Source organism: Leptopilina heterotoma, unplaced genomic scaffold, assembly GCF_015476425.1.
Source record: "Leptopilina heterotoma isolate Lh14 unplaced genomic scaffold, ASM1547642v1 Lhet_105, whole genome shotgun sequence".
In the NCBI taxonomy this organism is placed as follows: Eukaryota; Metazoa; Arthropoda; class Insecta; order Hymenoptera; family Figitidae; genus Leptopilina; species Leptopilina heterotoma.
The window spans coordinates 748,864-772,771 of record NW_025110819.1 but is presented as its reverse complement, the minus strand read 5'-3'; the positions used below and the strand labels follow the sequence as shown (position 1 = coordinate 772,771).

The 23,908-nt window shown below is 24.9% G+C and overlaps 2 protein-coding genes across 7 annotated transcripts in view; both read right to left on the bottom strand.

Moving 5' to 3' along the window:
- Window positions 1-1,010: 1,010 nt before the first annotated feature.
- LOC122501594 (diacylglycerol kinase A-like) lies at window positions 1,011-18,992 on the bottom strand. 4 transcript variants are annotated; one of them, XM_043611193.1, is made up of 5 exons: window positions 18,610-18,992; window positions 9,339-9,426; window positions 7,385-7,651; window positions 2,699-3,265; window positions 1,011-1,264 (listed from the first exon to the last, which is right to left on the bottom strand). In XM_043611193.1, exons 2-5 carry the CDS (start codon window positions 9,369-9,371, stop codon window positions 1,259-1,261), a joined length of 873 nt encoding a protein of 290 aa, XP_043467128.1. In that variant the 5' UTR covers window positions 9,372-9,426; window positions 18,610-18,992; the 3' UTR covers window positions 1,011-1,258. The 4 variants fall into 4 exon arrangements, with proteins under 4 accessions (XP_043467128.1, XP_043467137.1, XP_043467146.1 ...); XM_043611202.1 differs by lacking the exon at window positions 18,610-18,992 and adding an exon at window positions 10,216-10,345; XM_043611211.1 differs by lacking the exon at window positions 9,339-9,426 and having other exon boundaries at window positions 18,610-18,991.
- A 3,047-nt stretch (window positions 18,993-22,039) lies between these two features.
- LOC122501655 (serine-rich adhesin for platelets) overlaps window positions 22,040-23,908 on the bottom strand; it is a 60,699-nt gene continuing 58,830 nt past the window's right edge. For all 3 annotated transcript variants that reach the window (XM_043611295.1, XM_043611286.1, XM_043611305.1), the window contains exon 5: window positions 22,040-23,160. In XM_043611295.1, the coding sequence (XP_043467230.1) occupies window positions 22,828-23,160 (333 nt within the window). In that variant the 3' untranslated portion in view covers window positions 22,040-22,827. The remainder of the gene's footprint in view (window positions 23,161-23,908) is intronic.

Sequence of the window (23,908 nt, the reverse complement as noted above, 5' to 3'; positions counted from 1 at the left end):
ATCATTTGTGGATCAAATGTGCCAGAATTTTAAAGCAACGTTATACATATTATACAATTTCCGGGCATATGGTGAAAGTCAAGAGCTGAAAATCTCAAATAAGATAAATTGATCTATTGGTATTCTTGCCTGCGGCCCAAACTTGAACCAATTTGAGAATTACATAATTTATGTAACAACGTTTATTGGATTTATAATAATGTAATGTAATATATTACATTCTTTTTATTCTATAATTTAATTGACACTGGCATTATATTTTTATTGATCAGTTAATTAATTTATTAATTTATTAATTTTTAATTGTGAAAAAAGAAAAATTTATTCATTTTTAATTATAAAAAAAATTTAAATTTATTCATTTTTAATTATAAAAAGGTAACAATTTATTTATTTTTATTTTTTACGAATAAAAATTTTTTAATTTTATTCTGAATAAAAAATAAAATTTAAGCAGGTAATATAAAAGAGTGTATGTAAAAAGGGTTGATTTTAAAACAAATTACGCTAAATATCTAAAAAATTAAAACTTTATTTTGCTTTTTAATAAGAAAAACTCAATAATTTTATTATTCGTCGTTTCGATTGGATTTTAATTTTCACTTAATGTACATAAAATTTCGTAACTTCTACACAATCTGTAAACATATTTTTTAACGACGCTTATTAAACTATTAAATTAAGACAATATAATAAAATAAAGAGTATTCACATCCAAGAAAAATATTTTTTCTAATTGAAATTTTTGTTTCAAAATCGTGCAAAAATAAATAGAAAAACATTTCCTGACTCATCATTTTTCATTTAATCTATAAAACAATAAAAATTTTTCGAAAGATAATATTATAATATTAATGACAATAATAATTATGATAATAATAACTGTAAAAAGAACAATTTTAATAATAAACAAAAAAGAACAATTTTACTAATAAACAAATAAAAATAATTTTCATAATAGAAAAACAATATATGAATAATTTTAATAATATTAAAAATAATATTAATGGATGTAATTATATAATAAAAATAAAAAAAATTATAATAATAATAATAATAATAACAATAAACATAATTATTGTATTTTTTATTCTTTCGAAAAATAGTATTTTTTTCCTCTCCTTTTTGATGCGTTCGCAAAATTATGAACAAATCAATTATATTTACAACTTATATCTTATTTATAAAATAGATATTTTTATAACAATTTTTCTGCTAATCATTATGACGATACTGCTCTCGTCGTTAATTTGAAGGTTCAAATCTGAAACAAACAATTTTTTTTATTAATCTTTATTATTAATGAACTATTGAACTATTGAATTTTAAAATAAGAGAGTAAAATAATAGTAAACTTTATTCTATTCTGTTTTTTTTTGCATGCGATAAAAAATTATAAATTTCTTGTCATCAGAAAATCAATAAAAAAAATAGATATTTTCTCATTGATAAATTCAGAATTAAAATTTTACTAAATTTTTGTTCTTCTTTCTTTTTTAATTTAATTTCAATAGCAAACTCATTAAATAAATTAAAAAAATATTTTAAAAACTTGTTTAATTTATGTTTTATTTATTTTCAAATATTAGTGCATATTTTTCTTATTTCCTTTTTGTATCTATTTTTATTTTGTCCATAAATTTTAATTTTAGTGTCAAAAATTTCAATTTTGTCTATAAATTTTAATTTTATAGTATCAAAAATTTCAATTTTAGTTGCAAAAATTATAATATAATACATTGAATAATTATAATTAGGACAAACAATACTATTTCATAAATTTTAAAAATATTCTAAAAAACTTGTTTAATTTATGTTTTATTTATTTTCAAATATTATTGCATATATTTTTTATTTCCTTTTTTATTTATTTTATTTTGTTTATAAATTTTAATTTTAGTGACAAAAATTTCAAATTTTAATGCCAAAATTTCAATTTTAGTTGACAAAATTATATTATATTTATAATACATTGAATAATTATAATTAAGACAAACAATATTAGTTCCATAAATTTTCTGTCATTAAAATCAGAAAATCAATAGAAAAAAATAGAAGTATTATCATTGATAAATTCAAAAATATATTCTAAAAACTTGTTTAATTTATGTTTTATTTATTTTCAAATATTATTGCATCTATTTTTTATTTTTTTTTTTATCTATTTTATTTTGTCAATAAATTTTTATTTTTGTGTAAAAAATTTTGAATTTTAGTGCGAAAATTATAATATAATTCATTAAATAATTATAATTAAGACAAAGAATATTATTTCCTTTTTAGCAAAAGCAAACTTTTATTTGTTTTCCTAATATTGATTATTCTATTTAGGTTTCATTATTTATTTATTTTATTTTTTCTAAAATTTTTAATTTTAGCGTCAATTATATTGTAATATATTTAATAATAATTTAATTAAATAAAAGATCTTTAAATATTATTTGGTTTAATGGCGTTAGCCATTAGGCCAATAACTATTTAAAGTTAACAAAATATATTTTCAAAAAATTGTATTTGTTCCTTTTATTTATTTTTTTAATATAATTATTTTATTTTTTTTATTCTCCAATGAACATAAAGTATTTAAAATTAATTGTCAATTTAATAGCAAAAAAAAATAAGAAATTTATGAATATTATTCCAAAAATAAATTCTTTTTCTAAAAATTTTCTTTTTTTTTCTATAAAAATCCAATCACCTTTGATTCACTATTATCATTAGTGCTCGAAGAATGATTCTGATTGGAATCAACCCTTTGTTCTATTGTCGGAGTATGATTAATATGCTCGTCATTTGTCCTTCTCTCGTTTCTGGAAAATGTACAATTAATAATAATATTGCTGAAATAATGCGTTCCAATTGAGCGCGAGCGTCGTCTCTCTTTTGGTTCCTTGTCCTCGTTTATTTGGGAAATTTCAGAAAATGATTGTCTCCTTACTATATTACTGTTATTATTATTATTATTATTATTTTGACCAAATGTGTTCTGTGGCCAGGGTTCACCGCGAGATTGTTGATTTATGCCTGCTGGGAAACTCGACAGATGTGCCTCCTGTGTACGATTTGTTGGTTGACCATTTGACGTATTCAGGACATCAGATTGAATTACCATTGTGTAGGGAGGAGGATTCGATAATCTTGGACCAATGGCAAATTCATCGACTGAAGTCAAATGATAATTTGGTGGCTGCGCTCTAATTACTGCCGAATACGACGGCGGTAAATCCGTTATCCAAAATGTTTGATAGGCCGGCGGATCGACTACCTGCAAATCAGAGAAAAAAGAAATTAATTTTCTTATAAACTGGCAATAATTTGCGCGCTGAAGCGCGCAGCTAACTTCTTATGCTGACTTTTTTAAATAAAATTAGCAATTTTATTATAAAAATTAGAAATTAAAAATTTTTAATTTTAATTTTTGTTAAAAACACTAAGAAAAATTGAATTTTAGAGAAGTTACAAATATAATTGCAGAAATTCAATTATTTTCCAAAGTAATAAAATTCTACTCACAAAATTTTAATTATGTTCAAAATTTTTAAAAAATTCTCGTCAAAAATCCAATTATCTTGTTAAAATAACAAAATTCAAATTCAATTGTTTTAAAAAATATCAATAAAATTCTTGTTCTAATTTCAATTATTTTCAAAAATTTTTCTCATTTAAATGATATTCAATATCTACTATTTTTATAAAATTTCACAAAAAATAATTAAATTTTAAAAAATTTTTAATAAAATTATACGCAAACATTTAATTATTTTTAAAAATAATAAAAATTTCACATGAATTCAATTATATTTAAGAATTTTTTTATAAATTTCTTCTCAATAATTCAATTATTTTCACAAATAATAAATTTAGGAATTCAATTATTTTCATAAATAATAAATAAAAATTCCAGAAAATAATAATTGCATTGAAATGATGAAAATTTTTAAAATAATAGAATTTAATTATTTTTAATTCAAATTTTTGTTTAAGACACTAAAAAAATTCAATTTTAGATAAGTTAAAAATATAATTGCAAAAATGAAATTATTTTCAAAATTAATAAAAATTCTTCCCCAAAGTTCAATGATTTTCAAAAATATCAATAAAATTCTTGTCCTAATTTCAATTATTTTCAAAAATTTTCTCATTTCAATGATATTCAATATCTACAATTTTTATAAAATTTCCCAAAAAAAAAATTGAATTAAAAAAAAAAATTTTAATAAAATTATACGCAAAGATTTAATCCTTTTTATGAATAATAACAATTTCACATGAAGTCAATTATATTTAAAAATTTTTTTATAAATTTCTTCTCAATAATTCAATTATTTTCACAAATAATAAATTTAGGAATTCAATTATTTTTACAAATAATAAATTTAGAAATTCAATTATTTTTACAAATAATAAATTTAGAAATTCAATTATTTTCACAAATAATAAATTTAGGAATTCAATTATTTTTACAAATAATAAATTTAGAAATTCAATTATTTTCATAAATAATAATTAAAAATTCCAGAAAATAATAATTGAATTGAAATGATGGAAATTTTTGAAATAATAGAATTTAAACATTTTTAATTCAAATTTTTGTTGAAGACACTTAAAAAAATTCAATTTTGGATAAGTTAAAAATATAATTGCAAAAGTGAAATTATTTTCAAAATTAATAAAAATTCTTCTCGCAAAATTTAATTATGTTCAAAAGTTTTGGAAAATTCTCGTCAAAATTCCAATTATCTTGATAAATAACAAAATTTTTTCCCAAAGTTCAATTATTTTCAAAAATATCAATAAAATTCTTGTCCTAATTTCAATTATTTTAAAAAAAATTTCTCAATTCAATGATAATCAATATCTACTATTTTTATTTAGATTTTCCAAGAAATAATTGAATTTAAAAAAAAATTTAATTAAATTGTACGCAAAGATTTAATCCTTTTTATAAATAATAAAAATTTCACATGAATTCAATTACATTTACAAATTTTTTATTAATTTCTTCTCAAAAATTCAATTATTTTCACAAATAATAAATTTAGGAATTCTATGATTTTCATAAATAATAATTAAAAATTCTAGAAAATAATAATTGAATTGAAATGATGAAAATAATTTTGAAGATGTTACAATAACAATATTTTTATAATATTAAATAATGATTTCATTACTCAGTCATCATCTTTAATAATTATTGTAAGTTGTTTAATTTTCAAAAGTTTTGAATTTGAAATTTTTGAATGTCTTTAATTCCTGTGAAAAATAATAATAATTAAATATTTATTTAAAAAAGAAGACTTAAAAACAAAAAAGTAAAATTGTCAGATTAATTGTTTTTAAGGAAATAGAAAATGTAAAATAGAAATGGATAAATAATTATCATTGTTGAAATGAGAAGTAACGGGCACAGAAAATAATGGCCTTAATAAAATGTTGGTGATTAATACAATTAGAGTTGATGTAATTCTTAAGAGTATTGAATATAAGGACATGAGACTGCGATAATTGCTGTAAAAATCAACGCTACTTAATGACAGTAATTTACCGTAATTATGAGTAATTGATGAGAAAAAAAATATGTGTCCTTTTAAAAATTTGTAACTGTACAAAAAATATGAATAGTTCGTCATGAGCAAAAAATTTCAAATTAAAAAAGGTCTTGTTTATTATTTATTATAAATTAAATTCTTTCTTTTACTGAAAAGAAAAATATGTCTGACAATAAATTCTCTTTCTACTGAATAGAAAAACTCGTCTGCCCAGTAATCATTTTTTACTGTAAACTCAAAAAATTGTCTGTCAATAATTTCTCTTTCTACTGAATAAAAAAATTCGTCTGCCCAATAACTTTTTTTCTACTGAATAAAGAGATTCGTCTGACAAGTAATTCTCTTTCTACTAATCAAAAAAATTCGTTTGCCAAGTAATTCTTTTTCTACTAATTAAAAAAATTGTCTGACAATAAATTCTCCTTCTACTGAAGTAAAAAAATTAGTCTGACCAGTAATTCTTGTTCTACTAATTAAAATTCAATCTGACTATTAATTCTATTTCTACTGTTACTATAAAAAATTGTCTCACAAAAAATTCTGTTTTTACCAAATAGAAAATTCGTCTAAGTGGGAAATTTTTGTTTTACTGAATCAGAAAATTCGTCTTCTCAGTAATTTTGTTTCCACTGTAAAAATAAAAAAATTGTGTCAATAATTTCTCTTTCTACTGAATAAAAAAATTCGTCTGCCCAATAATTTTTTTTCTACTGAATAAAGAGATTCGTCTGACAAGTAATTATTCTCTTTCTACTAATCAAAAAAATTCGTTTGCCAAGTAATTCTTTTTCTACTGTAAATATATAAAATTGTCTGACCATAAATTCTCTTTCTACTGAAAAAAAAAATTCGTCTGCCCAGTAATTCATTTTCTACTAATTAAAAAAATTGTCTGACAATAAATTCTCTTTCTACTGAAGTAAAAAAATTAGTCTGACCAGGAATTCTTTTTCTACTAAATAAAATTCAATCTGAATATTAATTCTATTTCTACTGTTACTATAAAAAATTGTCTCACAAAAAATTCTGTTTTTACCGAATAGAAAATTCGTCTGAGTGGAAAATTTTTGTTCTACTGAATCAGAAAATTCGTCTTCTCAGTAATTTTGTTTCCACTGTAAAAATAAAAAAATTGTCTGACAATAAATTCCCTTTCTACTGAATAAAAAAATTCGTCTCATCACTAATAACTTTTTTTACTGAATAAAAAATTCCGTCTGACCAGTAATTCTATTTCTACTAAATAAAAAAATTCGTTTTCCAAGTAATTCTTTTTCTACTGTAAATATATAAAATTGTCTAACAATAAATTTTCCTTCTACTGAATAAAAAAATTCTTCTGACCAATAATTCTTTATTTGATGAATAAATATATTCGTCTGACCAGAAATTCTTTTTCTTCTAAATGAAAAAATTGTCTGACAATATATTCTCTTTCTATATTAATTATAAAAATTCGTCTGCCCTGTAATTTTTTTCAACTTTAAAAATAAAAAATTGTATGATAAAAAGTTCTTTTTATTGAATAGAAAAATTCGTCTGGCTAATAATTCTTGTTCTACTGAATAAAAAACTCTGTCTGACCAGTAATTCTTTTTCTACTGAATAAAAATATTCGTCTCTCCAGAAAATCTTTATCGACTTTAAAACGAAACAAAATTTTCCGAAAAGAACCATTCTTTCTACTAAAAAATAAAAAAAAACTTAAAAAAATATATATGAATTATTTTCAATTTAAAAAAGAATTGCCTGACAATAACATATTTTTTCCACTTTAAATAATAGAATGATTCGAGAATAGAATTGAAATTGAAAAGAAATGTATAAAGACGCACATAATTTCCATCGACTATCCTGGAAACTGTTTGAACATTTTCTATTGAGCGTCTCCTGACAATTGGTCTATTACTCCTGCAGGCTATCCTCTGATGTGCGCTTCGAGCATTGCACGCCGCATATCCACAAGCAATGAGAAATAATAACGTTAATATTGCCAGGGCAATCCACATATACTTCCATCGCAGTAATACTGATGCTACCATCGCTGCTCCGACCCATGCTACTAAAAGTGTCGCCAGAGATCGACTCGTGCAGTCCGTGTCCTTTAATTAAAAAAAAAATTGTTTTTTTTCAATTATTTTTATAATTGTAGAAATAATAGTATTTTTATAATTTTTTTTTATATAAAAAATTTTATTTTTCGTAATATTAATTTTTATATGATTTTTTCTATAATAATTTTTACACTGTTTTTCTATAATATTTTTTACACTATTTTTCTTATAATAATTTTTACAATAATTTTTCATTGCTTACAAAGAAAATTAAAGCTTTCATTCAGTTAATTGTTTTATTTGTTCAAGTTAAAAAGAATTACTAACTCAATTAAATAAAAAAAAAAAACTTAGAATGTCCGAGTGAAAATGGAATTTTCTACTGAAAAAAAAATTAATTTAATTTAATTTTAACATTAGTAGTAAACAATATAATAATATAAAATTTATTTTAATTTTCAACGCTGTCTGAATAAACGTGGCTTTTACTACTAAAACTAAAAAAAAATCGCTGGAAGATTCAGTCTAACTAAATGTACAGTTTACTACTGATTTCCAAAAAAATGACTAAAAAACAACTAAATTAAGTTTGAATAAAAATTTTTCTGAAAAAATTACCAAAAAACAGCTGAACTAAGTTTGAATAAAAATTGACTGTTGAATTTTAGCAAAATTATAAGAGATCAATGTCGTCTGACTGGAAATTACTTTTACTACTTAAATGCTAAAAATTACATGAATAAAAATGATTTTATTACGTTGCTACTTAAAAATACAATAATAAAAACATTTTTACCATTCGATAAAAATTACTAGAGTGAAAAAGATTTAAAAAATATTTTTGTTTACAATGAAAGTAAAATTAAAATCTGGTAGTCTGACTGAAAATTATCTTTTCTACTTAGCTGCTAAAAATTACAAAAAAAGGAAACAATTTCACTATATACTCTGCTACTAAAAATTACAAGCGAAATAAAAACGATGGCAAAACGAATTATCGTTCAGATTGAAAATAAAAATGAATCGTCTGACTGAAAATGACTTTTACTACTGGTACTAAAAATAAGAAGAATGAAAGCGATTTTAGTACTCTGCTATTCCAAAAATTACTAGAGGAAATGAAATAAATTGAAGAAGTTATTATTGTTTCGGATGAAATTAAAAAAAAAATCTGCTGAGTCTGACTGAAATTGACTTTTACTACTGGTACTAAAAATTACAGCAAAGAAAACATTTTTACTAGTCGCGAAAAATGACAAGTGTGGAAACTATTGTGATATTATTGTTTATAGAATGAAAATAAAAACGAAAGCTCGTGAGTCTGACCAAAAATGACTTTTACTACTGGTACTAAAAATTACGAAAAAGAAAACATTTTTACTAGTCACAAAAAAATGACTAGAGTGAAAACTATTGTAATATTATTGTTTATAGAATGAATATAAAAACGAAATCATGTAAGTCTGACTGAAAATGACTTTTACTACTGGTACTAAAAATTACGAAAAAAGAAAACATTTTTATTATTCACAAAAAAATGAAAAGAGTGGATACTATTGAAAAAGTAATAATATTGTTTATAGAATGAAAATAAAAACGAAATCTTGTGAGTCTGACTGAAAATGACTTTTACCACTGATTTCCAAAAGTAAAATTAGAAATTTTCTGATATTCAAATTTTGATTGAATGAAGCAATGAATTTTAGAAAATCGATCATTTTTCTGTTAAACGTACTCTGTCGTGGAAAGTGTTGAGTGTATCATCCATCGCGTCGCAAGAAAGTTGCAATACCGATAATGGATCCCCGCATAATTCAACGTTTCTGAAAAAGAAACGAATCGTTGAATGTTCATACGGTTCACCTATTTTGCACTTCACTAATTATTATTATTATTCTTTTTCTATTATTATAATTATTTAAATATTTTTGTTTTAAATTTATAAATTTTAATTTCACTATTTTTATATCTAATGTTTTCAATTTCATTATTTTGACTATTTTTATTATTTCTAATTTTATTATTTTTATTACTATTACTTTTAATATTTTTATACCTTTTATTTTTTATTCCTATGTTCTTTTCGTTTTTTCTTCACTTACTATTTTTATTACCATCACTTTTAATTTTGTTACTCTGAATTTTTAATTTCTACTTTTCATTTTTTATATTTTTAGTAATTTGCAATTTTTATTTTTTTGGTACTTTAATTCTTCAATTTTTTTTTAAATTTATATTTTATTTAGAATTATATAAAGGGATAAAAAAAATCTATAATTTAACATTTTAGAGTGGACTAAAACGAAATGAATAATTTTTTTATTTGCTGCTTTCGTTAATTTTAATTTATTAATTTATTTTTGTTAACAATTTAAACTAAATAATTTTTCTTTAAACCACTCAAAATTTAATTTTTACAGTAGAAATAAAAAATTACAGAATAAAATTTTTTTTAAATTTATCACTTCTCGAATTCAAATCAAAATATATTCTATTTATGAATTAAAATTTTCAAAGCGTAAAATAAAGAAAAATAAAAAAGAAACCATAATAATAATTTTTTATATTTTTCAATTTTTTTAAAAATAATTTTTTGTTTTGTGAAAACCTACTGTTTTTAAACTTTGAAGATCTCTTTCCGATAATGCAATGTGACTGTTCAACCATTCCATTGAAATAAAATTCGTCGTCAAACGCATTCGACAATAATTTTCTTTTACAAAAATTTTACCCAAAAAAAAAAAAATATAAAAAAAGTTCAAAAAGAAAAAAAAAATTATCAACTAAAATTATACTATAATAGCGAAAGATCAAAAAAAAATTTTTAAGTAAAAAAAAAAAAACTTTTCTACAATACAATGTCGCACACAAGCAAAAATTGCATTGAAAATATATTCTTCTTTTGAATGCGCGAGAACGCGCGCGCAAAATAAGGAATAATCGTGTACAATATTACGTTTATCTTGACATCCAACTATCTTATCATTAATAATGAAGACTTATCTTTTTTTAACCACAATCAAAGGGAGAGAGAGAGAATTCAAAGACAATAAAAGTCATACATTTTGTATTTATGCGTCTTATTAAAAAAGACAAGAGAGCGAGAAAAAGAGTGAGAAAGAAAAACAGACAAATTATATTTGTCTAACAAAAAAAAGAAGAAAAAAAATTAATAAAAAAGGGCGACGATCATTTTTTTTCCCTCATAAAATTCAATAATTCTGCGCTAATCAGGTTAATCAAAGACAGACAAGTTTAATGATCTTAATTTAAAAATTAATTAAATTTATTATACTATTATTTTTATTTTTCTTTATTTCTATCGAAAAATTAAATTTTTCACATTAATTTTCAATTATAATTTATTTATTTTATTTTTAAATTTTCTATTTTAAAAAATTATTATTTTTCCATTATTGTTTCGTTATTGGGAAATTGGTTTTTTGTTCTTATCATTAGTACACTATTATTAGGTACTATTATTGCTACTATTATCATTACTATCATTATTATTGCAATACTTATTATAATCAGAATTACTTTGTATTTTTTATTTATTCGTTTATTACTTATTTTCGTTTGGTTTTTTGTTATTTGGTTATTAATTGGTTTTATTGAGTTAATTTTTGATTGTTTATTTAATTTATTTGGTTATTACTCGATTATCATTTGGTTATTTTTTAGTTATTTGGTCATTATTTGGTTTAATATTTGATTCTTATTTTCTTCTTATTTGGTTATGATTAGGTTATTATTTGGTTCTTATCTGGTTCTTATTTGGTTCTTATTTGGTTTTTATATGGCTATTATTATTATTATTATTATTATTATTATTATTATTATTATTATTATTATTATTATTATTATTATTATTATTATTATTATTATTATTATTATTATTATTATTATTATTTTTTTTTTTTTTTTTTTTTTTTTGCTTAGGGACTTTTGGGAAATCTGCTTACAGATACCCTGGATTCCGCACTCCAAGGTTATGTGGGGTTGGTATGACAATTAAAAAAAAGAAAAATAAATGTAAATTTAATAAACTGGCGACCTACTGCCAGCCCTACCCACTAAAACCCGTAACCCTTCTTCTGGAGCCCTTTACCCTCCCTCGGAACTGTCGTAAGACTTTAGCCTTCGAGGGTGGCGCTCCAACTCTGTCGCTATTGCGACTTTCTGCTTTTCTCTGCGGTTATCCTGCGTTAATAGTTAAAAATTTTGAAACTATTTCAATATAAAAGCGGAATTAACAGCACAACAATAATTAAAAATAACAAATGTGTAATTAAGTGTAAAAAGTCAAAAGATAAAATTATAAACGGATATATAAAAAAAAGAAAAAATAAACGCGTATAAAATATTGAAAACATAAAACTGTACAATGATGAATAAAAAACACAAACAAATTAAAAAATGTATAAGGACAAATAAATCACAAAATAAATTAATAAAAAAAACAAACAAACAAATTAAAAGCTGTTTAAATTACGCTTTTTGGCGGCCGTCGAGATCCTTCCTCGACATAACCGAGATTATGAAGTTCTCGACTTGCCGCCAATTCTCCTCTGACTGGGTCATCAGCGATACCATGTTCTCCGGTGTAACTTGACTGTTTACACCTTCGAACATGGCCCGCCTCTCCAAGTCCCATTTCTTGCATGAGAAGAGGGTGTGCTCCGCGTTGTCCTCAGGGAACTGGCAATATGCACACACCTCGTTCTCGCGTAATTTAAAGCGACACAGGTACGAGTTAAAACACCCGTGACCTGTGAACGCCTGAGTCAAGTAATAGGAAACCTGACCGTGTTTCCTATTTATCCAGGTGGCGAGTGCCGGGATAAGGCGATAAGTCCATCGACCTTTTTCCTCACCATCCCATCTTTCTTGCCATCTTTCTATGAGCCTGTGCCTCGCTTCTTTGCGGATTAGGCCCTTGCTTGGTCTTAATTCCTCATTCAAGGAACTGCTTTCTTTAGAAAAGAGAAACATTTCTTCCCTTTCCCTCGCCAAAAGATCTGCTGGCGGGAAACTTGCAAGGACCTGCACAGCACTCGTAGATACCGTCTTATATGCAGAGATGATACGCGTTGTTATCGATCTCTGCGCAGACAGTATCTTTTCACAGATGGTCACACATCTTTTACTCCTCAGGGATGGGGCCCACGCTGGTGCTGCATAGAGCATTTTAGCGTGGGCGACACTCGCCACCAGTCTTCTTTTTTGTTCACGGGGTCCGCCAACATTTGGCATTAGCCGTGAAAGATTAGCCGCACACTCGGTCGCCTTATTCGACGCCATAGCCATGTGGTGGTGGAAGTTTAACCTTCCATCCAACTCCACACCAAGGTATTTAATTTGTTTACTCCACTTGACCTCGAATCCGTCTATCACGATTCGTGGGAGCTCATAACCACGTCTGTCTGTGACCAGCAGTGCCTCGGTCTTTTCCAGGGCCATTTCAAGACCTCTGGTATCCAGCCAGCTTTTTGCTAGTCGCAGACATTCGTTCACCAATGTCCCAAGAGCCTCCTCACTCTCGGCAGTGCACACGAACAACGCGTCGTCCGCAAAGCCGATGATCACCGCACCTTCGGGCAGATCCATTCGCAGAAAATCATCGTAAGATACATTCCATACAAATGGACCTACCCTCGAGCCTTGAGGAGCCCCACGCTGCATCTCTTCCTTGAGAGTGCAGGTGTCTCCCTCATATATAACCCACCTGTCGCTAAGATAATTATCCATTATCCGCAACAAGTAGGGCGGCATGTTTTTCTTTTCCATCGACTCGATGAGATCTTTCCATCTTGCGGAATTAAACGCGTTGCGTATGTCAATTGCTACCAACGCGCAGAAGCTCTTCTTTTTCCCAGGTCCCAATTTGTTTTTTCCTGCTTTGGCTATGTCCACAACTGCCTGGATGGCATCAACCGTGGACTTGCCTTTACGGAAACCAAATTGGTGATCGGATAGACGATTCTCTTCGGTCAAGTGGCTTTGCATTCTCTGCAGAACCATATCCTCTAGAAGTTTACCCATCGTATCTAGCAGGCATATAGGCCTGTACGATGAAACCTTATCTAGAGGTTTTTCACCTTTCCTTAGGAGGACTAACCTCTGTCGCTTCCAGTCGCGGAAGAACTCTCCTCTCTCAAGGCAAAGATTGAAGCATCGAAGCAGAATCTGGGGTAAAGTGTCGATTACCAACTTTAGGATCTCGTTACTTATCCCATCGATTCCAGGCGCCTTGCCTGTTTTCAATCTTTTGCCTGCTTTTTGCAGTTCACTAAGTGTGAAGAGTTCTTCCTCTTCGACTTTGCAAAAACTCCAGTCCCTTCTAAGGTATGGCTCCGCAGGAGGAAACAAAGAACTTATTATCTTTCTGACCCAATCGGGATTGTCCAGGCCGGGGGTCTTTTGCCTCGTCACTAATTTCTTAGTTACGATTTTAAAAGCCAGACCCCATGGGTCCTTATCGACTTCCTCGATTAGGTCCTTCCAGCTACGGCGTCGCGACTTGCGGATCTCTTTCTTGAGGTCCTTTTTCGCCTCCTTGAAAGCCTCTTTCAGCAAGGGATCTCCCTTAGATCGGGTATATGTCCTTCTTGCTTTGAGGCATTCCTTTCTCAAGGAGGCTAGCTCCTCTGACCACCAGTGCAAGGATTTTCTTACTGGAGTGGCGCCTTTGCGTGGCATTGACGCATTGCAAGCGGTGACTATCATGTTCCTCACCGCTCGCACCTCCCCATCCAGACTGCTCGGCCTCTTCACCCAGCCCAAGTCCTCAATTAAAAGGGCTTCTCTTAGGGACCGGCCGAACTTTTCCTTGTCGAGTCTCTTCATATTCCACGAGGAGGTTTTGCGACTAGGAGCATCCTGTCTTTTTCCTCCTTGTGTGTCTCCCATAGAGACTGAGAACTCAATGTACTGGTGGTCACTTGCGGTATATTCCTCTGAGACCCGCCAGTCGGTTATGCGGCTAAATAGTTTAGACGATGCGATTGTTAGATCTATAATTGATCCGATCGCACCTCGTCTAAAAGTCCATGTATTGCCTCGGTTTACTGCCAATAAGTCGTTTCTGGAGATCATTTCTCCAATACGAATTCCTCTCTTGTCGAGTCTCGTCTCACCCCACTCTGGCGACTTTGCGTTAAAATCACCAGTGATGATGACATCCAGCCTGGATTCTGTGAGGCTCGATTCTAGGTCTTCGATATTGGCTTCGAAGTTTGTCAGTGGGTCGTTGGGTGAGAAGTAGCAGCTATACATACGTATATTAGCCACCTCTATCCACACGAACCCACTGCTCGTCTCCAGAAACTTGTCAACCCGCAATTCTGGGTTGCACAGCTTTATGGCGGCTCTCTTCGCCTTATCCTGATACCAAGGGGCGAGATCGCTTCCTTGATACTGCTCACTGCAGAACAGGATATCGACCTCATTTTCCCTTGCTGTTTGCATTAGGAGCAACTGTGCATCCTTACTTGTATGCAAGTTGACCTGCAAAAATTTTAAGGATTTGCCCTTTTAATCTTTTGCAGTTCTTCTCTGTAAACCGGGCAGGCTCTCTTTCCGGAATCGTGATCCGTCTCTGGCTTTCCCAGGTCCAAGCATGTAAGGCACTTCGGCTTAACTTTACAGCTCTTCGCAAGGTGTCCCTCTCCGCCGCATCTCCGACAGTTTTTGCTTCTGTCGGGGCCTTTGCAGGTTCGGGTTGAGTGTCCGTATGCTAGGCACTTTTGGCACCTAGCTACTTCAACATGCTCGCGAATTGGAGCATTTATCCAGCCGATTTTTATTTTACCAAGCTTTAGCAGAGTGTTACTTTCTGCCTCTGTCAGACGTACCAGAGCAACCTTAGTTCCTCTGTATCGCGGCAAAAGTCGACACTCCATCTTCAGGTCGGGTTTACCCAGCTTTTCTCTTAGTGCTGCAGTTACCTCATCCTCTGAGGTGGCTTCGTCCAAATCCTTAATCTCTAGAGACCTTTTATTCACTAGAGGTGTGACCTCAGCTTTACCAATTATTATTATTATTATTATTATTATTATTATTATTATTATTATTATTATTATTATTATTATTATTATTATTATTATTATTATTATTATTATTATTATTATTATTATTATTATTATTATTATTATTGGTTATTATTTGGTCATTATTTGGTTACTATTATTTATTTGGTTTGGTCATTTATTCTTGTTCGGTTTTTGGATAGAATTCGGTTCTTCATTTGTCATTATTTGGTTATTACTTCACTATTATTTGGTTATTACTTCATTATTATTTGGTTATTTTTTTAGTTATTTGGTCATTATTTGGTTTGGTTATTTATTCTTGTTCGGTTTTTGGTTAGAATTTGGTTATTTATTTGTGAGTATTTGGCTTTTACTCGGTTATTATTTAGTTATTTTTTTAGTTGTTATTTGTTCATTATTCGGTTACTATTTGGCTATTTTGGTTACTATTTGGTTATTTTGTGTACTATTTGGTTATTTTGTTTACTATTTGGATATTTTGTTTACTATTTGGTTATTTTGATTACTATTTGGTTCTTTTAATTACTATTTGATTATTATTTGGTTTCTATTTGGTAAATTTGGTTATTATGTGGTAAATTTGGTTATTATTTGGTTACTATTTGGTAAATTTGGTTACTCTTATTTATTTGGTTTGGTTATTAACTTTTTCGGTTTTTGGTTATAATTTAATTATCAACTTGCCATTATTTGGGTTTTACTCCGATAAAAAAATTAGGTTTTTATTTTTCTTTGGTTTTTGGTTATTTGGTTATTATTCAGTCATTATTTTATTTATTTACTTGGTTATTATTTGATAGTTATTATTAAAATTAAATAATTGTTCAATAAATAAATATATAAATGATTACCAAAAAAATAATTAAATGATTATTAATTATTATTTATTTTATTATTATTTACAAAAATTTCTAACTTTCTTCGATATAAACATATTTCCAAAATTTACAAAACGAACAAAAAAGAACAAAAGTTTTCTCCCTTTTCGTTCTATGATTATTAATATTATTGTTAATGTATATAAATAAAAAATTCGGTTTTCTCTCCTTCTCTATAAAAATTAAGCCTTTTTCTAGAACACGTGTAAAATTGCGACACTTTTCAGATATTAACTTTTAATATTTTTCTTTGCTATAATTTTTTTTAATTATACTTTTCTCTATATACTTGGATTTTATTTTTACTTCTATTTATTTTTATTTATTTCATAAAAATTAAAAATGTTTGTAAATTCTGTTAATTTCAGGTAATAACAGTATATATAAAAATAAGGTTTGTGTTATCTTCGACGTAATACAATTTTTACCAGGAAGATAACAGAAATGTGCTTGTTACCATTTTTCTCACAATTTTACACTTATTCGAAGAAGAAAACTATTAAAAATAAATTTTTCTATTTCAATTGATTTTAATTTAACAATTATTAATTTTTTATTTTCTATTGTTTAATTTTTTTGTTTTTGTCTTTTGGGACCTTTTTTTTTTGTTTTTCATAGTCAATTGTTATCGATAAAAAATTCTTTTTTTAAATTAAAAATTTTTATTTAAAATTTATTTCTAAATTTGTTTTAATTTTTGTAGTAAAAATTCCTTTTTATTCCACTTTTCCTCAGTATATTTTAATTTTTTTATTAATATCTAATTATATTAAAAAATATCTTTAATGTTTTAATAATTGTAATGCTAATATATTAATTTAATTAATTTAATTAATTTAATTAATTTAATTAATTTAATTAATTTAATTAATTTAATTAATTTAATTAATTTAATTAATTTAATTAATTTAATTAATTTTATCTGGAACAGTTAAAAATTTAACTAAATTAGAGAAATTTTTAGTTGTTTTAGTAAAAATATATGAAAGAGTATAACTTAGAAAAATTTTAATGTAAAAAATTACAGTCATTAATTTTTTAATTATTTTTTGAAATATATTTTTTTATTTAATTATTCAGAGAAATTAATTTCACATATAAGAAATGTATAATACATCCTTTGAATTGGGATTAAATGGAAGATTAATCAATAAATCAATGATCTATAAATTGACTTTTGTCATCTTTTGATCTAAAAAGCACAGTCAAACACTTTCCAAATACCATTTTATATACAAATATTGACTTTTTTTGTTATCTACTTTCAAAAAAAGGAGAAAAAAAATACGAGGAAAATTTGTTTAAACTTTTTCACGTTGCTTTACGTGTTTTTTAAAGAACCAAAATTGGTTTTTGTAATTCTTTCCTTTTTTGTCACGCATATATTTCTTTAAAAAAAAAATACTTCACTTTGATTTATATCTCTGTTTTTTTTTCTTTCCTCTTTTTCGTTTGTTTTTCAAATCCTTTTTTATAACTTTTCTTTGCTTCGATTTTTTCTCTTTTTTCATCTCTTTTTAATTTTTTTTTATTCTTTTTTTCTGTTTATTTCTTTTTTATTAGTTTTTTCTAATTAGCTTTTATTAATTAGTCTTCTTTTAATTTTTTGGTTTCTTTTTTGTTCTCTTTTCTATCCTCTTTTTTGTTTTCTTTTTTCATTTATTTCTTGTTTTATTTTCTGTTTCTTCTTTATTTTCTTTTCTGTTTTCTTATTTCCTCTTTTTATTCTTTTTTCTTTCTTTTCTTGTTTTTCTCTTTTCTTTCTTCTTTTCTCTTCTCTTTTTTGTTTTAGTAACTACTTGTTTTCTTTCCTCTTTTCTTTTCTATTTTATTTTTCGTTTTCTTTTCTCTTTTGTTTTCTTTTGTCTTCTTCTTTAATTCATATTTTTTATACTTTTTTGCTTCTTACGCCTTTAATTATTACTTTTTTTTCTAATTTTTCTTTATAATTTCCAAATAAATATTTCGAAAAATAAATTTTCTTCACAAATTGCTAAATTGTTTTTCTTTAAATTTAAAAAAAATACCCTTTCTTTTTTTTTCATCTATAAATAAAAATTTCGAATAAACTCACCTGTTGATAGGTATAAGATGATACTCGCATGTTTAACTATTTAATTAATTTAAATTACACGCGCACTATATTATTTGTTAAATAATAATTTCCAGTGGGTGAATAAAGAGAAATATTCAATTACTTCATTTACTACATATTTATGAGACTTTTTTTCGTAATATTACACTTTTTTGCACATATTTCTTCGTTTTTTCTTCTTCTTAAAAATGCATTTGACACACTCACGAGAATGCACGACTTCTGTTAACAATGATTTTCTCGCAACGAGGAAAGATTTAAAATAAAACCAACAAACAAAGCAATCTATCAAAAGGAGTAATACTAAGTCATTCGAGGTCGTCAAAACTTGAAGCACCCGATCAGTCCAAGTTAACAAAATGATAAAGATATCCCCCTTCCTATTGTATATAGACGTAAGTACCCGTGCACTTTATTATCTGATATTTACTCATTATTATACGTGTTGTGTGTGACGATTCATTAATATATTTATAAAAGAAAAAAATAATTTCTAATTTAGACACACTCGCGAAATAAATAGAAACAAGGAAACAATTAATAAAAAAATTAATTAAAATTTTGTATAAAAAAAATTCCTCTATTCATTTTAATTAAAAAACGATTAAAATAATATAATTTTTTGATTTTCTTATTTTTTAGTCTTAATTTAGTTCTTAATTAATTCATATTATAATTAAAGCAATTATTATTAAAAATGTTAAATATTCAATAAAAAATGTTTCTATTAAGAAAAATTGATCGAAATTAAAAAAAAAATATAATCTGATTTTGAAAAATTGTATGCAATTTTTTTTTATTTGTTCTGATAATGATATCCGTAAAAGCGATTGTAAACTTGCATTCGTCATATATAAGTTTATATGATTCGAGAATTTTAAGATTAAGTAACATTGTAAAAATTATTTCACGTGCTTTTTATAATTTACAATTGTTTCATTTCTATATTCGAATCACCTATTTTTAATTCTCAATGTTAATTCACTTCTGTAATGTCAATAAACAAACAAAATAAATACGAAAATTAATTTTAGTGAAAAATAATTCATGAAATGAAAAAAATAATAATTAAATGAAAGAAAATAAATTGAATTAAAAAGGAATTAATTAATAATTATAATAAATTTAATTAATTTTTTTAAGCCCGTTTGTACGAATACATAAATAATTGAAAATTAATAGAAAAATGAGAAAAGAATTAATTAATTCTTTCTAATTAAATTAATTTAATAGAGAAAAAAATGAATTAAATAAAAATGAAATTATTTATAAAAAATATAATAAAATGTTAATAATAAAATACAATAGAAAAGGAATAAAACAAATTATTTGAATAATTATTTACTTTCCTTGTAAAATTATTTTCATCCTCTACAAAAGTATATTTATTTCAGAAATAATTTGTCAACAATAAATAAAAGTATAAATAGAAATGTTTTTCCTTTACAAAAAAAGGAAAAAAAAAGTATAAAAGTTTTAAAACATTTTCAATTATATTTGAAATTCTTTATTTTCAGAATCACTTCGTACATTCGTATACATATAACGTAAACGTACACATATCAATTTGCAAAAAGTGACGTAGAAAAAATAAAAAATGTTTTCATTTAAATTGCACATAATATAAATTTTCTGAACCATTTATATATTTAATATATTTTTGTTTCATTATAATTAAAAAAAAAAAATCTCACTATAATAATTAAATGATACATTCTACATAATAGTTAAATTCTCATTTTTCCCCTAAGTCTCAAATATAAATAATTCTTCTTTTTTCGCAAAAAAAAGCTACGCCACAATATTGCACAAATTTTTTTTATAGAATTAAGTACATATATATATCTATTTACTGGACGGCGTTTTAAACTTAGAACAATGTATAATAATTATTATTAATTTATTAATAAGTAATTAATAATTTATTTATTCCTATCTATAATGATGGAATGTTATAGAAAAGAAGGAAAGTGGCAAAAAAAAAAATTCTGTCTCTTATATTAAAAAATGTTTTTTCTTTCAGCGTCAATAATATTGATTTTTTATTTTCTAATTAAAACTTAGAATTAAAAATTGTAATAATTTATATTAACTTTATGTTGAATATCAAAACGATTTAAATTATTTAATTGTGACAAATTATTATTGCAATTGAACATAAAAGTAGAAATTCAATTACAAATTAACATTCGATTTCTTCTTGTCATTAATCTTATATTCAGTTTAAATATTATGAAAATTGAATTTTAAATTAATTCGAAAATACAGGCAACGATTGATAGAAATAATATTGACAATATGAAAATTAATTAACGAATTAATTATTAAATAATTTTTATAATTTCGATATTAATAAGATAATTTATAAACATTATTTCACATTCGAGTTTTACATTTACATTTAAAAGAGAGTGATTCAATTTATACATACATTTTTCATATTCACACAATTTGCAAGAAAATTTATTTCCATTCAATGGACGAAAATTGTCTTAATAATATATGCAAAATATATATTTATAATATATAATAGTTATAAAAATAATAATAATAATTTATTATTATTAACTTTATAATCGTAATAATAATAATAATAATAATAATATTAATAATAAAAGGAAAAATAATAATAATAATAGTAATAATAATAAAACTACTAATAATAAAAATAAAAAAAAAAATAATAATAATAATAATAATAATAATAATAATAATAATAATAATAATACATAATAATTATCATTCACTTTATGTACATAGATTTAACCCATTTCTCTCACATATACTCACATGTAAACGTATAGTAAATATATTTATATAGTAATGATACTGTTAATACTTTATGGTTAATGGGTAAAAATTATCTTCTAAGTAAAGAACCGTCTATAGTAGATAAAAAATTTCTCTCTACTTTAAGAGTTCAAGTTTGAAGCGATTCTTTAAATCAGAATTCGTTAATACAATTTTATTTATATATATTTACAAGATGAAATTTTTTTTTATTTTTTTTTTGTGAAACAAAGGAATTTTAATTTTTAATTAATTTAATTAATTTAATTTTTAACAAAATATTTTCATCATTATATTTCACAAAAACTGTAAATTAAATTATAAAAAATTATAGTTAAGTATTTTCAACGTATTTGGTCATTTTATATAAATTTTATATCAAATAATAAATTCTAGTGGGAAAAATGACAAAATTAATTGCATAAAAATATTCACGAAAAATTTCGAATTTGAAAAGTTAAATTAAAAATTTAAATATTGGATCAATTTTCATAGTGAAAGATTTTAATTATAGAGAAAAATATGAAAGAAAATTAGGGAAAAATGTAAATAAAAATAATGGAAAAATATGAAAAAACTTTGTGGAAAAATAAAAAAAATTATGGAAAAATATTTAAAAATTATGGAAAAATATTATGAAAAAGTAAATTTAAATTAAATATAAAAAAAATTATGGAAAAATGTTAAGAAAAAATAATTTTCAATCAACAATAAAATTTATACCTAATAGTCAGTGGTATTTATACACCGTTTATGAGAGAACTTTCATGCCATCTGGACGGAATTTTACAGAATTATAATGGCGCGAAATTCAAATTTAATGAATTAAGAAAAATAATTAAGAGGGTCTAATTTTATTTTTAATAATTAAATTCGAGATTTTGGTAAATTATTGCTTCAAAAATTAATAGAGTACTATGTTACTTTTCCCACTATGAAGATATAAACACAAAAACAAGACTTCAAAATATTTTGTTTGGACATTCCTTCAATCTCATTTTTTTTTTTTTTTTTTGAATCAAGATCGTCACGTAATTAGAAAGATTGCACGAAGAAAAAAAAGTGCAATGTACGTTCCGATCACGTGTCGAGAGAATAAATAAAAATTCCTAAAATAAAAATCGACTCGAAGATTTAAGAAAAAAATAATTGAATCGATTTTCAAAAATTAATTGTTTAGAATTTATATTTTATACATTTGTGTATTGCAATAAAAAGGAACGATTTTCCTATTTTTTAAATTCTTTCCTCAAAATCAAGAAATTAAATAAGAATAAAATCGATTTTAAGAATATATAAAAAGACGATTATTTAAATATCGACATATAGAAATTGTTCCTTTCAACTAAAAGTTCAAAATAATTTTTGAACTCTTTTTGATTAAATTAAAGAAATGAATTTTTTAAATTACGTTTTTTCCGTAATTCTAGGATTAAATCTTCCCATGTGTAAAATTAAACCTGTTGGATTGTGTCGTACAAAATAGAGGAAAGGCCTGTCTAATTTGAGTTTCGGTTTTTCTGAGATTTCATTTTTTCGTCCTGTCCTCCATTCATCGTCGTCCAATGGTTTTAGAAGCGATTCCTCGAAGAGAATATTATCTTCTCTCAACTCATCGGAATTGTTATCTTCAGATTCGGTGATTTTCCGATAATTCCTCATCGGTGGTTCCGGATATGTTTCCATGTGATGTCGGCCAATTGATATATTCTCATCGCCACATGTGCTGAATAGGTTCATCTAAAAATGGAAATTTGTGAATAAATTTTGTGAAATTTTATAGAAAAGCGAAGAATTTTTAGGAAAAAAATTACAAATTAGAGAGAAGAGTGATTTACGAATTTCTTTAATTGTTCCAATTTCAATTTCTGTAAAATTTTTCAAAAATAAGAAAATTAAATTATTTACAAAACTTTTAATAAAATCCTTCACAAAATTTCATTTTTCACCATATTTCAATTATTTAAAAAAATGTAATTAAATTCGTTGTAAGAATTCAATTATTATCATAAATAATAAAATTTTTCCTAGGATTTAAATTATTTTTAATACAATTTAAAATAAATTCCTCAAAAATGTAATTATTTTCAAACATTATTTGGAAGAATTCAATTACATTTCACAAATAATAAAATTCTATGCTGAAATTCAAATATTTTTAAAATCTACTATTTTGGATAAAATTCCTCAAAAAAATTCAATTTAAAAAAAATTTAATAAAATTAGTTTTAAGAATTCAATTATTTTCCTAAATAATAAAATTCTTCACCAGGAATTCAATTATTTTTAAAAAATGTAATAAAAGTTCGTTGCAAAACTTCAATTATTTTTCTAAATAATAAAATTCTTCTCAGGATTTCAATTATTTTTAATACAATTTCAAGTAAATTCTTCAAAAAATTTAATAATTACAAAAATTTTATCAAAATTCTTCGAAAGAAATAAATTAACAAGTATCAATTATTTTAAATCTTTTATCGTTTCAATT

Coding starts and splice junctions, on each gene's coding strand:
- LOC122501594 (XM_043611185.1), bottom strand. CDS start 10,302: ATGCGTTTGACGACGAATTTTATTTCAATGGAATGGTTGAACAGTCAC. Junction 7,652..10,215: donor ATCTTCAAAGTTTAAAAACA/GTAGGTTTTCAC, acceptor TTTTAATTAAAG/GACACGGACTGCACGAGTCG. Junction 3,266..7,384: donor GGATAGTCGATGGAAATTAT/GTGCGTCTTTAT, acceptor TCTGATTTGCAG/GTAGTCGATCCGCCGGCCTA.